Below are 12069 nucleotides of genomic sequence, written 5' to 3'. Positions count from 1 at the left end.
CGTCATACGTCATCCTTTCTCGCAGTTCCCCGCATTCCTCAGATTTCAGATTATGATATCCATGTTACAACCGCATCATGCATCCCGTGCTTTGTACAAGAACAAGAAAGCAGTAGTGCTCATGCATTCACAGACCACCTATGCACCTCCGCCTTTCAGTGCATCCCGCTTCTCCATGAACCCAGTCCTGCCCATGCACAAAGGTCAACTTCGACTTCGGCCGATAACCAATTGATCAAAACCCGAACTCACCTGATTTGCTCTGATGCCTTTCTGCCTTCATCTGAAGATTTGACCCTTTCAAGATGGTCTGTAAGATTGTCCCGGATTCGACTCTGTACCAATCGGTCAGCATTCGTCACGAATGATCGACGCGGTAGTGGTTGTCACTCACCAATCCCGCTATCTCTACCTCAAGCGAGACGGCCGTCGTTTTCTGCCACCTGTTTTAGGACGAATGTGTTAGCTATGAGTTTAGTATGTCTGCTTCTGTAACCTTGTGGATGAACGGGAGTAGAGGGGACAGCTTACCCTTGATGTCTATCACATTTTCTCCTTCCGACCATACACGGTTGTCCCTCCACATCATCTGCCATGCCCTCCACCTCCTCATCGGAGCTCACTAGCCTCCTATCCCATCCGCAAGGTTCATCTTCCCCCTTTCCTGCTCCACCACCTCCACTTCTGCCCTTCTTTCCCTTCCCTTTGGTCTTCCCTTGATCTTCGTCTTCGTCCTCTTCTCCGGTCGGTTGTACAGGTGCAAGCGTTTCACATCGCTCGATTGCAGCTTCTAAGATCGCTTGTCGTTTCCTGACGACATCCATCGCTCGTTGTACCTCTTCGATTTGCTTCTGAACCAATGCAAGCTGCGAAGCTTCGGTATCAGTCGCTTCGAGTTTGGCGGTTTTGGAAGTCGACGTATCATGATGAACTACGACGACGCCAAGGTCGGGCTGAGGATAGGCGATGAACGTCTTTGCGAGTTGTTTCAACGTATTCTTGTTGGTCATGCCGGATATCACCGAATGAGAATGTCGGAACGCACAGGACGAGGAACAGAATCTATGAAAAGATGTCAATCAGCTCCTCGTCCCGTCAGACACCAGAATTCTCGGTAGCTCACTTCGAAGCTGAACCAGCCACTGATTTCTTGCACCCATCCCTCTTGCACACTTTCTTGTAAACAGTTCGTTGTGCGGTACCTGCCCGATTGTTACTTGTCCGTTAGCCACATCTCATTCGAATGACGCAAGGAGCACTCACTCCTTTCGCAGCTTTTACAGATATACACATCCAATAGATCCACCATTTCTTCTGACAGTCCCACACAAGGTGGATGGAACCAATTATCACAACTTTCGCAACCTATCATGATTCCTTCATCTTCGTCCTCTTCATCATACGGCTTTCGACAGACACAGTATACTGCGTTCGGATCACCACCTGATGAAGCTTCGGATACGTCGAGGGAGGCTTGCGATTCCTGTTGAAGCGGTTAAGTATCAGTCCTTCTAACGGTTATCACGATGATGGAAGGGGAAGCGGACATACGGAGACACTGGTCGATCTCGCCTTGGTCCCTTTGAGTTCCTCCACCTATTCGAACGATGAGCCGTCATCTAAACCTTCATGAGCCGAGATAAAAGCAACTCAACGCACCTTGGTCTTTCCTTTGCCCTTCTTCGGCCCGCTGGAACTCGCTGACCCTCCAAGAGCATTCTTCTTCCCACCGGTAGCTGCCTTCTTAATCTGCGCTTTACCGCTTGTCGATCCTTTGCTTTTCCCACCGCCGGTTGCGACCGACTTGCTTTTTGGTGCTGCACTTGCAGATGGCTGTGGAGACGGTGCTTCGCTTGTAGGAGCGGGCGTAGAATCGACAGTGTGGTGGCCGGGGTGTGAGGTGGTGTCGTGTCCTTCATCATGATTCGATATATGATCAATCTCCACTTCGCCCTCGCTTTCAACAGGTTCGGCTATTGTCAGTTCGTGATGTTCCAGATTGTCCCGCTTGGTCTGGGTCGCATCGACTTCCATCATTTCGTCCTTCGTCGCCTCTATATCTCGGCCCTCCTCAGCAACTACATCTGTCTGTCCAGCATTTCGTTCTGATTCCCCGGTGGCGTAATGTGGAGAGTGCAGTCTATCTTCGTCTCTGGGATGCTTGATCCCCGCTTCCAGTGTCGTAGGCGAGGGAGGTTTCACTGCGGCCACAGAATCTGTTGAAGCAGCGTCAATAGGACCGACCGTCGCTGATGGTATGATATTGAGCACGTCGCTGGGCAACGAGCCAGCCGCCTGGCTCGATCTGTCGATGTCCATATCCTCTGCAGGCGCTGCACTTCGATTGACGAGAGGCGATTCGGAGGCTCCTGTTGGCGAGGAAGTATCTCCCTGTTGTGACTTTGACCCCGTCTTGGCCACCGGTGGTTCCCCGTCTGCGATCAAGATGTTTGATTGGGCTACCGCGACATCTGCGTCAGATTCTAGGTCGCCGTCCTGTTTCTCGCCTTGTTCATCATCACCACTCTCTGCTTCTTCACCCGGTGTTTCCCAGCCCTTCCTCTGTTTCACTACTCCCTCAAGTACTCTCGATACGGTGTGAGCCTGGGAGGCGGCAAGACGCTTGACTGGCGAAGCAGACCTCGAGGCTGACGAGCGAGAACGAGACTTGGACTGCGAGATACCTCTTGACTTCTTAGGTGAGGTCCTACCTCTCTTCGGGATGGAAGATGATCTGGAAGTAGAGGTAGACGCTGGTCTCTTCTTCCTACTTGGTTCGCCGGTTGATCTAGAAGGCGAGATGATATCCAGTTCGTCAGACTCGGGTGCAGATTGTGGTTGATGTGAAATGACGTCCAATGGGTCGGCTGAAGATTCTCGCCCAGACTCGCTATCGCCGGGTTCAAGATGGTGAGGTCGAGCCATGTTCGCCTTCTTAGGAGAGCAGCACTGTTGGCGAAGCGTGTTCTAGGGGTCTTTGCTATCTCATGCATGTAGATCAAAACAGAGGCACGCGAATGACCAAGAGTAACAAACGATGACTTTACTTTATTATCAGGAACGGAGGTTTACCAGATCTCCGAGAAACTCAAAAGGTATAATCATGTACAGGTAGCAAAAGTTCCAGATCTCCTCGTCGTACTGTGCTGTCAACTATATATTACACCTCGCCCATTGAGCGGTGAATGCAAGCATACTTACATACTTACATACTTATGCAGGAAGGGTGTAGACGGTATAACGCCATGACATCTATGGGATAGCCAGAGATAAGTAGGATAGATGAGACATTATACCATAATACTCGATGCTATTGAGGAATGGGGAGAACGCGTCGCGCGGTGGGATGGGTGATTTGGGTGTTAGAAAGGCTTTCCTTGTTCCAGGCACAATCACCATACCATCAATGTGTGTCTGTGTGTGCCGTTGTGTTGGCAAGTTTGAGCGTTTGAGCGAAACAATAAGATTTGTGCAGAGTAAGTTGTAGCAGCAGTGTGCAACAAAGTGCAGCACTCGGACTGTTAGTTCATGCATGGTAGTGTTGTAACAACCCCCGTTTTCATTGCTTTGCGTATCCTTTCTCTTCTTCCCTCTCTTTCTCCATCCATCCTTTACTTCTTGAGTATTCTCCTTTCGACATCATTACATTGATCACCCCCTTTTATATCGATCAATCAACCATCTAACCCTTGTTGTGCAGGTGAGTCGTTAAGGATTTCGCTCGGTCCCCTCTTTTTATAATGGAGAGATAATATCATACGTCAACGACAACTTTGCTGATCAACCAACCCTCTTTTTTTTATTCGATCAATCAACCAACTAGGTCGCAACGATATATAACACTCCACTCGCTCTTTCAAATCCACTCTCTTTCTTTTCCTCGTCGAACGTCAAATCTTCAACCTTGATCGACCATCTCTTTGTAGAAATAGAAAATAGGCAGAGCCTACCTTTTTCAATAGTATAGTCTTCGATCTCGAGCTCGACGCTTGACTTTATTTCAACCTTTCGACTGTTTTTGTTCAACAACCATGTCGACACGATCCGCTATCCTCGCTTCGCTGCTGGCGGCGACTTCAGCATTCGCGCATTGCCAACTGGCTTGGCCATATGCACTGCACAGTCCGCTCAACCCCGCCACTCCTGAAGCCATCAAGGGTGAGTTGACTTTTAGCATCGTTGCTCGTCTTAGGAGGTGTGTGCAACGTCTGCTGTGCTGACGAAGGTAATTCGTATGAACAGACTACTCGATGACGAGCCCTTTGGTCTCGAGTGGTACTTATCCTTGCAAGGTGAGTAGAGTTGGAACAATCATCTCCCTTTCGTCTTGCCTTACCCACCACCAACTGTACAACACGCTGACTTACCGCTTTTCTATAGGGCTACATCAACAACCCAAGCTCCGACATGTACTCGAGGGTCACTTGGTCCGCTGGTGCGACGGTCAACTACACCATTGCTGGCACTGCTGTTCACGGTGGTGGTTCATGTCAGACTTCCATGTCATACGACAACGGTGCGACTTGGAATGTCATCTTCTCCTACGTCGGAGGATGTCTCATCGAAGGTATGACTACCGAGATCACCATCCCTACCGACGCGCCTTCAGGCGAAGCTCTCTTCGCTTGGGGTTGGTTCAACTTGCAAGGTAACCGGGAGATGTACCACAATTGCGCACCGGTGACAATCACGAATGGCGGAGGAGGTCTCAATGCCAACGACTACCCCACACCTTTCGTCGCCAATGCCGGTGTTAACGATTGTAAAACCATCGAGGGTACCGCGGTCGTCTTCCCCAACCCAGGGAAGAATGTGAGGTATGGAGGAAGTTACGCTGGTTCGCAACCGACTACCGCGGCTGGGTTCACTGGTAGTAACTGTGTAGGCCCCGGTGCGACTGCCTCGTCTTCGAGTCCTAGCACCGGTGGAAGCGATAACTCAACCTCGTCCTCGTCTTCGTCCTCCGCCGCCGCACCAGCTGTTTCTGCCGCCAGCAGCGCGACATACGCTGAGCCATCCTCCGCTACTGAATACGCTCCAGGCAACTCGACTACTGCCGCCGCGACCGCCGAAACTACGTTCTACTCCGTCTCCCTCTCCGCGACCGGAACCACCCTCGACCCAGACAACAACATCGCTGCAGCTCCCACCGCTTCGCTGTCCGCCACTCAGCCCAAGACATGCAAGTCGAAACGAAACAACAACGACAAAGCTGACGGCCAAAGACTCGTCCGCCGAGCTCGATCGGGTGGAAAGCGAGTGGCAGCTATGCCCGCCACTCACCCGAAACAGTCGGCCGCGAAGAGAGATTTGGAGTTGGAAGAGAGGAGTCCAAAGAGAGTAGCTGCGAGCAAGGCGGAACATCTCGTCCGTGGCGAGAAGAGGTCGCAAGGAGGTACCAAGCGAGTTGCGGCGAAGATGGCTACGCACAATGTCTGAACCGCGGAGCAGGAGGAAATAGGCGATATGTAAGGAAGGGAAGGATAACATTTCACGGAAAGATCACTGCGGGTCATTGTATCTTCAACCCATCTGTTGTTTGTATATATTTATAGCATTTTCAATACCTGATCGCAGAGCGATGCAACGGTATATCCATCCTACAAGCCTTTATCGTATGCACGCCGTAACAAGCTACCAAGCTCACCTCTCGCCCCATATTTCGCTTGGTGACCCGGCTGGCCGGGTATAGCCAACTTTGTTGTTGCGAAGTGGAGGACGTCCTCGCGAACTTCGTTCCAAGCTTCCGGCTTCCTTCTATCGTCATATACCTTCTTTTGCTTCTTCTACCGAGTTGAGTTGCTGCAACACATCCGAAGCGACAATGAGTCGAGGTCTATAATAAGTGCTGCACCTCTACCCTCTAGTGACGTTTCTGCTTCCCATACACCTCTCATCGTCCAATCGAATACTCTTCAAGCTCATATCGACACGAAACGATACAACATGTCTTTCCCTCTTCGCGCCACACGCACCTTAGGGAGGATGTCGAACGTGGTTCGAGCAAAAACCTTCACCTCACCCGCTGCTATGATGGTCAGAGGTTTGCGAACGTCCTCGCTCGTCAGACTTGCTGCTGGACAAACTCAGGGGTCCGTGCCGCCTGATGTTGCGGACAGGGAGAACCCAGGTGAGTTGCTCAAGGCCGAATACGACCTGATCCAAGTCACTGACCAGAGTCCTGTCAATCCTTTGCCACCTCAATATCTCGTCTCCGACTATGTTCTTTCACTAATCGTGATTCACGTCTTGATATATCGTACTCTCATTGCCGCTCCGCAGACCTCACAGCTGCCAAGGTCGATGCCTATCTCGCATCCAAGCTCCTCCATCCTGATATCGGTGGCGACCCATCTCTCGAACGTGGTCAAGAACGAGCTGACGAGGCGGGTATGCCTCAGATCGCGGTATCGGCGATGCAAGGGCAATTCTTGACCGTCTTGGCGAGGGCGATGAAAGCGGAACGTATCTTGGAGATTGGTACTTTGGCAGGGTGAGTGACTTTGCAACTTACAATCACATAAGGTCGGAATGTGCCATGTGATTCCTGTGCTACACACTCACTGACCGAGTGTTAAATCCCGTAGATACTCCACTTCCTTTCTGTCGAAAGCACTCCCACCACATGGTCAGCTTGACACACTCGAACTATCCCCTCTTCACGCCAAAGTTGCCCAACAGAACTTCCTCGACTCAGACCTCTTCCCCTTCCCCACAATCCATATTGGTCCGGCCCTTGACACGCTACGGAAGATGAAACAGCCCGAAGAGGGAGGATACGATCTTGTCTTTATAGATGCGGATAAGGAGAGGATATTGGATTATTTCTTGGAGGCATTGAGATTGACGAGGAAAGGTGGGGTGGTGTTGGTCGATAATGCTGTGAGGAGAGGAAGGTGAGTCGAACTGTACCTCCCACAGCATGGCACCTGTGTTGGTCTGAATCGAGTACCTAAGGCTTGAGGAGAGGCAGAGTCTCGCTGATGCTTTTATCGATTTGAACCTAGAATCGCACTGGAAGTCAATGATGAGCCCTCAGTCGACGTGACAGGCTTACGAAAGCTGTACGACTGGGTGGAGCAGGACGGCGGCAAGACTGTGTTGATGAGTGCGATTCAGACTGTTGGCGCAAAGTACTGGGAGTGAGTGATGGCGTGTCTGTCCTTCTACCTACTGATTGACGTGTGGCACAGTGGTTTTGCTATCGCGACGAAGCTGTGAACGCGCAGGCGAATTGATATGCTCCGATGGGGTATAAGAGACATGTTCATGGACGATTCTTGTATGTACATTTGCATGGATACGTGGACGAGTCATATGTGACAGTAAATGGCTTCTCATCACCAACGGCGAACTGCTTGACCGTGTCCTAACCTTCATCTTCCTCGCCACCTTCCGCATCGTCTTCACCTCCCTCGTCGTCCCCGCCCCCTCCCCCACCTGCACCGCCACTCTTCTTCTTCTTATTCTTCTTTTTCTTCTTCTTGCCTCCTCCTCCTCCACCACCTCCCCCTCCACCGCCTCCATCTGCACCATCAACCTTGATTGCCTCTCCCGATGGAGCCGGTTTACCGAAAGTCAACTCGTCAGCCTTTGGCAACTTGTCCTCATCCCATCCGAATCCGTTCCATCCAAATCGGGCTGTACTAGTCCATCCAACTTTGGACTTGTCCCCTCCAGCTCCGCCTCCTCCGGGAGCACCTTTGGTGTATTCTGCCCAAGAGGGTAACATTGGATAGTGCACGACGACGTTATGTCCAAGTAGGGCAGATTGAGTTTCAGCTTGGATATCAGCGGGTGTGAGAAGGTGTTGCGTGGGTTGTTGGGAGGTAGAGGAGGAGGATGGGAAGATGGGTTCGTATTCTGGGAAATAGGAGGTGTGATGATGCCATGATTGATCGGAAAGTGCTGGACTAGGAGGTCTACTGCCGTCGACGCCGTTGTCAACTAAGTCGTGGGTGTTGAAATGAACCGCTGTTCCAGGTTCTGCTGTGGGATCGGAGTTCTTGGGTCGGATTGGCCACCGTATCCATTTCCTACTCTTCTTCCCCTTCTCAGGTGCAGGTGTAGGTGCAGGTGTGGGTAGTGGCTCAACCTCAATACCAGCACCAGCATCAGCGGTGGTACTGCCAACGAGAGGAGCGAAATGGACGCTTTTCCGTTTGTGGAGTTTTCGATGATGTTCAGTGCTCGTACCGTGATGCTCTGGAGTGGTTGTCGTGGGTGAATGGGTATGAGTCCAAGTCACATTCAACTTTGGCATCCTCGGATTGTTGCGAGTTCAGCACAGCTTGATCGAAGTGATCGATGTTGGCTCGCCTGCAATCTCTTGAAGTCGTTGACGGTAAAATAACCTGATGAGCTCCAGAATACAAGTTGCTTCGTTAGTCATCCATGGATCATTCAGTCAATCAGTGCAAGTCAACAAGTGAGGTGAGTTTCGCGAGCAATGACGAGTAAGAGTGTGCGCCCTATAGAACGGCCTGTCTGTGTGGTGTGTGTGCGAGAGGACGGCGTGTGCGTGTGAACATCAACCAAAGGACCGACATATCGCTGCGCGGACCGTGAATGCACATCATCGCTCATCTCGCTGTCGCTCCCCGTCAAACCAACCGTGCACTGGGCATCGTGGGTTTGTGCTTAGGTCGTATTCCGCCATCGTTCTGACTCGGTAAGGGGATGACGAACAGGCGATGACGAACAGGGAGCATTTGGGGATGAGACTCGGCTTAATTTGTTGATCGCCGATCTTGAAAGGTGGCCATGGACGATCAAAGGGGGATATACAAAGGAGATAGGTCATGGATGAGAAAGAGATTATAAAGGAGGACAGAGCGTATCAGGCGTCTTGGAGATGCATCAGGCGTGTGTATATTGTAGGTGTTCTAGACAACTCTCATATTCGGATCTCATCCTCATCGTACACGGACAATCACAACAGTGACTGTACATACAACAAAATCACAAAGCGAAATGGCGACAGTCGTCGCTTCCTCTGGAGCCTCTGGGAGAGTTGTGCGCAGAGCAGGACCGGGCACTATACTCATTGTCTGCTTGGTGGTATTTGCACTTTACGTGTTTCTCAGAGGTAAAACAAGGAAAGATAGGGGATCAAGCAGACGCAGTGTGGATGACAGAAAGCTAGAGAGCGATACCACCAGAAGGGCGGAGAATAAACATGGGAAGAACAGGGAACGTGGAGGAAACTCAAGACGCAGCAACGGAGGGACTTCCCAAAGTGCTTCAGAAAATGGAGGTCAGGCTGGGAGTCGGAGTGATAGCAAGGGAGGCAAGGGGAAAAAAGATGTGAGCTCTGGTATCATGGTATCTTTACCTCACCACTTGCTGATTAGGTTGTTTTGATCATAGAAAAAGGGGAAGAGCAGCAAGGGAAAATCTGATGTCAGTGGTCTTGCTTCTGTGTTACTTCCTCGCAACAACTTACTGACCGCTTTGTGACAAATATAGAAAGAAGGAGAAGGAAGCAGTAGGAGTGGGAAGGACAGATCAAGACGGTCTGGGGAGGGCCGCAACTCATCAAACAGACCCAGTGGAGGCAAAGAACCAGCAGAATCATCTACCAAGAATGACACAGCATCTACTCCAGCAGGACCGCCCTATGTGAGAAAACCTTCCTCCCAAGTGAACACGCCAAGTACACCTATCAGCACAAATCCCCCAACACCTACAACTGCACCACCTTCTGCCATAGCCTCGACCGCAGGCACAAAACCCCCAACCCCTCCGATTGGTTCAGACCTGCTCAAAGTGAAGGATTGGACCGATGGACCTGCACTCTCTAACAAGCTTCTTAAGCGTGATCCAAACAAGCGACCTGAGCGACCGAGTGGGAGAGACCCATCCATCCTTCTGAAACGTGGTGAAAATGGAGAACTTGTCCGTGGTCCTCTACCTGGTAAAGCACCTGTCCGATTCAATGATGGAGGAGTTGAAGGGAAAGAAGCAAGTTCAATTGCTTCTTACAATGTTCTGGACCCAACAAACAAGATCTATGACATGTCAGATGGAGAACTTGCTGATCATGTCAGCAAGCAGAAAAGAAGCAAGAGGAAAGGAGGGGAAGGTGAACCCCAAATGGGAAAAGTTGATGGATCAGAAAGTCCATATCAGAGGTTCATCAAAGACAACACAAGTATCAGCGCAAAACTCAAAGCAATCATAGAGAGGGCAGAACTTCTGTGTTCTTTTGATCTCTTGAACCCTGAAGTGCACAGGGGGGTTTTAGATGCCGCGTTGAAGGATGTTTGGGTGGACAATGTGGGACCAATCCCTCAAATTGTCCATGATGCCTTACTGCAGATGATTGTGGACAAAGTGATTGACATTCCCAAAGTGATGGAATTAATGGGCACACCAAATCCAGACTTTGAACCAACAGCCCAGGAGGAACCTGCATCCAGAGCAGACCAGTTTGTGACTTATCTTGGACATGGAGGTTGGGACATCGAGACTTTGGTCAAGGAAATGAGGATCAAGGATTGGAAGAACAAGAAACTGGAGGATATACGCAGGGTCATCAGGAAATGGAGTGAGGAAAAGGTACAACGGGGACAAGGAGTATCGCTGCTGCTCGTGTTCTTCATCCCATTCTACAGGGCAACGACCAAGTATCAACCAGCAAGAATGATGCTCCAATTCACACGTGAATGGGAGGGTGTGGTTTCGAATACCACTCAGACCTTGGTAAACTGGATCAAGTATATTGGTAAACTATTCCTCATCACACGCATGTTCTCACCAGTGGGAGCAGATCTGTCAAATCTGACTTTGAGGGTGCAAATGAAAAGACGGACAGATGTGTTGGGATTCCTCACTGAATACACTGTGTTTGTCCCCACTGCTGCTGCAGGAAATGAGGCCCCCGAGCTGAAAGCGGAGAGAGAAAAGGTCTTCCGAAGAGCTTTGGCAAGTGCAATAAACCCAACGACTGCTGTCAAGCATCTGGCTGCTCAGTGGGCAGAGAATCTGAACAAGAATATATATGGGAAGGAGAACGGTGGCAGGGATATGTTCAGAGGTGTCAATCCGTTTGCAGCAGCAAATTTCATCATCAGACCCGGGATAGACTTGAAGACAATCAACAAAGCTGCGAAGCATATGTCAAGATCCGGAGGCCAGACACCCAGACTACCACCTGATAGCATCCTAGTTCCTGACGCAAAGCTGATGCCTGTGAGTCAAGAGAGTATAGAGAAGAAATTCAGGATGTACAACGGTTACGTGGCGTCACGATTTGCCCAACTGTTCAGAAATACAGGTTCAACAAGCATACGATTCATCAATAAACATCAGTATCACTGGTACAGACCACCACCAGGAGGTATTGGCCAACACCCCTATCAATTTGATCAAGACACATTCGAGACCCTCATGATGTTCTGTGGGAGAGCATTGTATCATGATTTCAAAAAACGGAGATTTCACTCCAAAGATGGTAGACAACATGATGATGAGGGTGGAGAGATAGATGAGATCTGGCCTGATATAGGTTATGGTCAAGCTCAACTGATAGACTTTGGAGGTATGCTGCCATTTGAAGGGTTGCAAAGTTCAAGACCCACTTTCTTATCCCTCCACGATTACACTCATCTCAAGACTATTGTTCTACCTTATATGCAGGTTGACAAGGCAAAGGGAAGCAACTACCCAAATTCAGTGAGACTGTTGCTGGATGAGAGATGGGGGCTGTTGAGAAGCCTTGCTAGGATCAATGTGATCTTGTTAGCTAGGCAAGGAATGGAAAGAGAGCAGTTCAAGGCGGAACTGATAAGTGGAGTGAGGGAACAAATGGAAGTGTGGAGAAGGGAATTTGGGGCAAAGGGTAGTGGGACCCTGGAAGTCAAGGAATTGGTGAGACAGAGGATCAATGAAGGGCTAGCAGTATTGAGGAGTCAGGTCAGCTTCATGACAGCTGAAGGGGCACATGAGCCCACAGAAGAGGGCAATCAGGGGAAGTCAGCCTTGCTGATGGACGATTTTATCTTCCCAGAAGATCAGTTGCCAGATTGGATAAGATGAAGTCTGGTTACTTAGGGATATTGTTGCTTC

General features: G+C 50.2%; 5 protein-coding genes across 5 annotated transcripts; 3 read left to right on the top strand and 2 right to left on the bottom strand.

Moving 5' to 3' along the window:
• Positions 1-138: 138 nt before the first annotated feature.
• CI109_103663 (uncharacterized protein) lies at positions 139-2925 on the bottom strand (the record flags this gene model as incomplete). The annotated part of the gene is made up of 8 exons (XM_032001837.1): positions 139-187; positions 253-335; positions 395-443; positions 532-1062; positions 1124-1202; positions 1264-1483; positions 1552-1596; positions 1660-2925. The coding sequence occupies 8 exons, from the start codon at positions 2923-2925 to the stop codon at positions 139-141; spliced, it is 2322 nt and encodes a 773-aa protein (XP_031864000.1).
• Positions 2926-4031: 1106 nt separating this feature from the next.
• CI109_103662 (uncharacterized protein) lies at positions 4032-5439 on the top strand (the record flags this gene model as incomplete). Its single annotated transcript, XM_032001838.1, has 3 exons — positions 4032-4158; positions 4243-4292; positions 4381-5439. The coding sequence occupies 3 exons, from the start codon at positions 4032-4034 to the stop codon at positions 5437-5439; spliced, it is 1236 nt and encodes a 411-aa protein (XP_031864001.1).
• A 507-nt stretch (positions 5440-5946) lies between these two features.
• CI109_103661 (uncharacterized protein) lies at positions 5947-7146 on the top strand (the record flags this gene model as incomplete). Its single annotated transcript, XM_032001839.2, has 4 exons — positions 5947-6130; positions 6283-6493; positions 6588-6896; positions 7008-7146. 4 exons carry the CDS (start codon positions 5947-5949, stop codon positions 7144-7146), a joined length of 843 nt encoding a protein of 280 aa, XP_031864002.2.
• A 223-nt stretch (positions 7147-7369) lies between these two features.
• CI109_103660 (uncharacterized protein) lies at positions 7370-8263 on the bottom strand (the record flags this gene model as incomplete). Its single annotated transcript, XM_032001840.1, has 1 exon — positions 7370-8263. The coding sequence occupies one exon, from the start codon at positions 8261-8263 to the stop codon at positions 7370-7372; it is 894 nt and encodes a 297-aa protein (XP_031864003.1).
• Positions 8264-8973: 710 nt separating this feature from the next.
• On the top strand, positions 8974-12039 carry CI109_103659 (uncharacterized protein; the record flags this gene model as incomplete). Its single annotated transcript, XM_032001841.1, has 3 exons — positions 8974-9306; positions 9370-9402; positions 9469-12039. 3 exons carry the CDS (start codon positions 8974-8976, stop codon positions 12037-12039), a joined length of 2937 nt encoding a protein of 978 aa, XP_031864004.1.
• Between the last annotated feature and the right edge of the window lie 30 nt (positions 12040-12069).

The sequence above is a fragment of the Kwoniella shandongensis genome, chromosome 6, assembly GCF_008629635.2.
Source record: "Kwoniella shandongensis chromosome 6, complete sequence".
NCBI classification, from domain to species: domain Eukaryota; kingdom Fungi; phylum Basidiomycota; class Tremellomycetes; order Tremellales; family Cryptococcaceae; genus Kwoniella; species Kwoniella shandongensis.
Note: the sequence above shows the minus strand (reverse complement) of the source record. Positions and strands in the feature narration are given on the sequence as shown.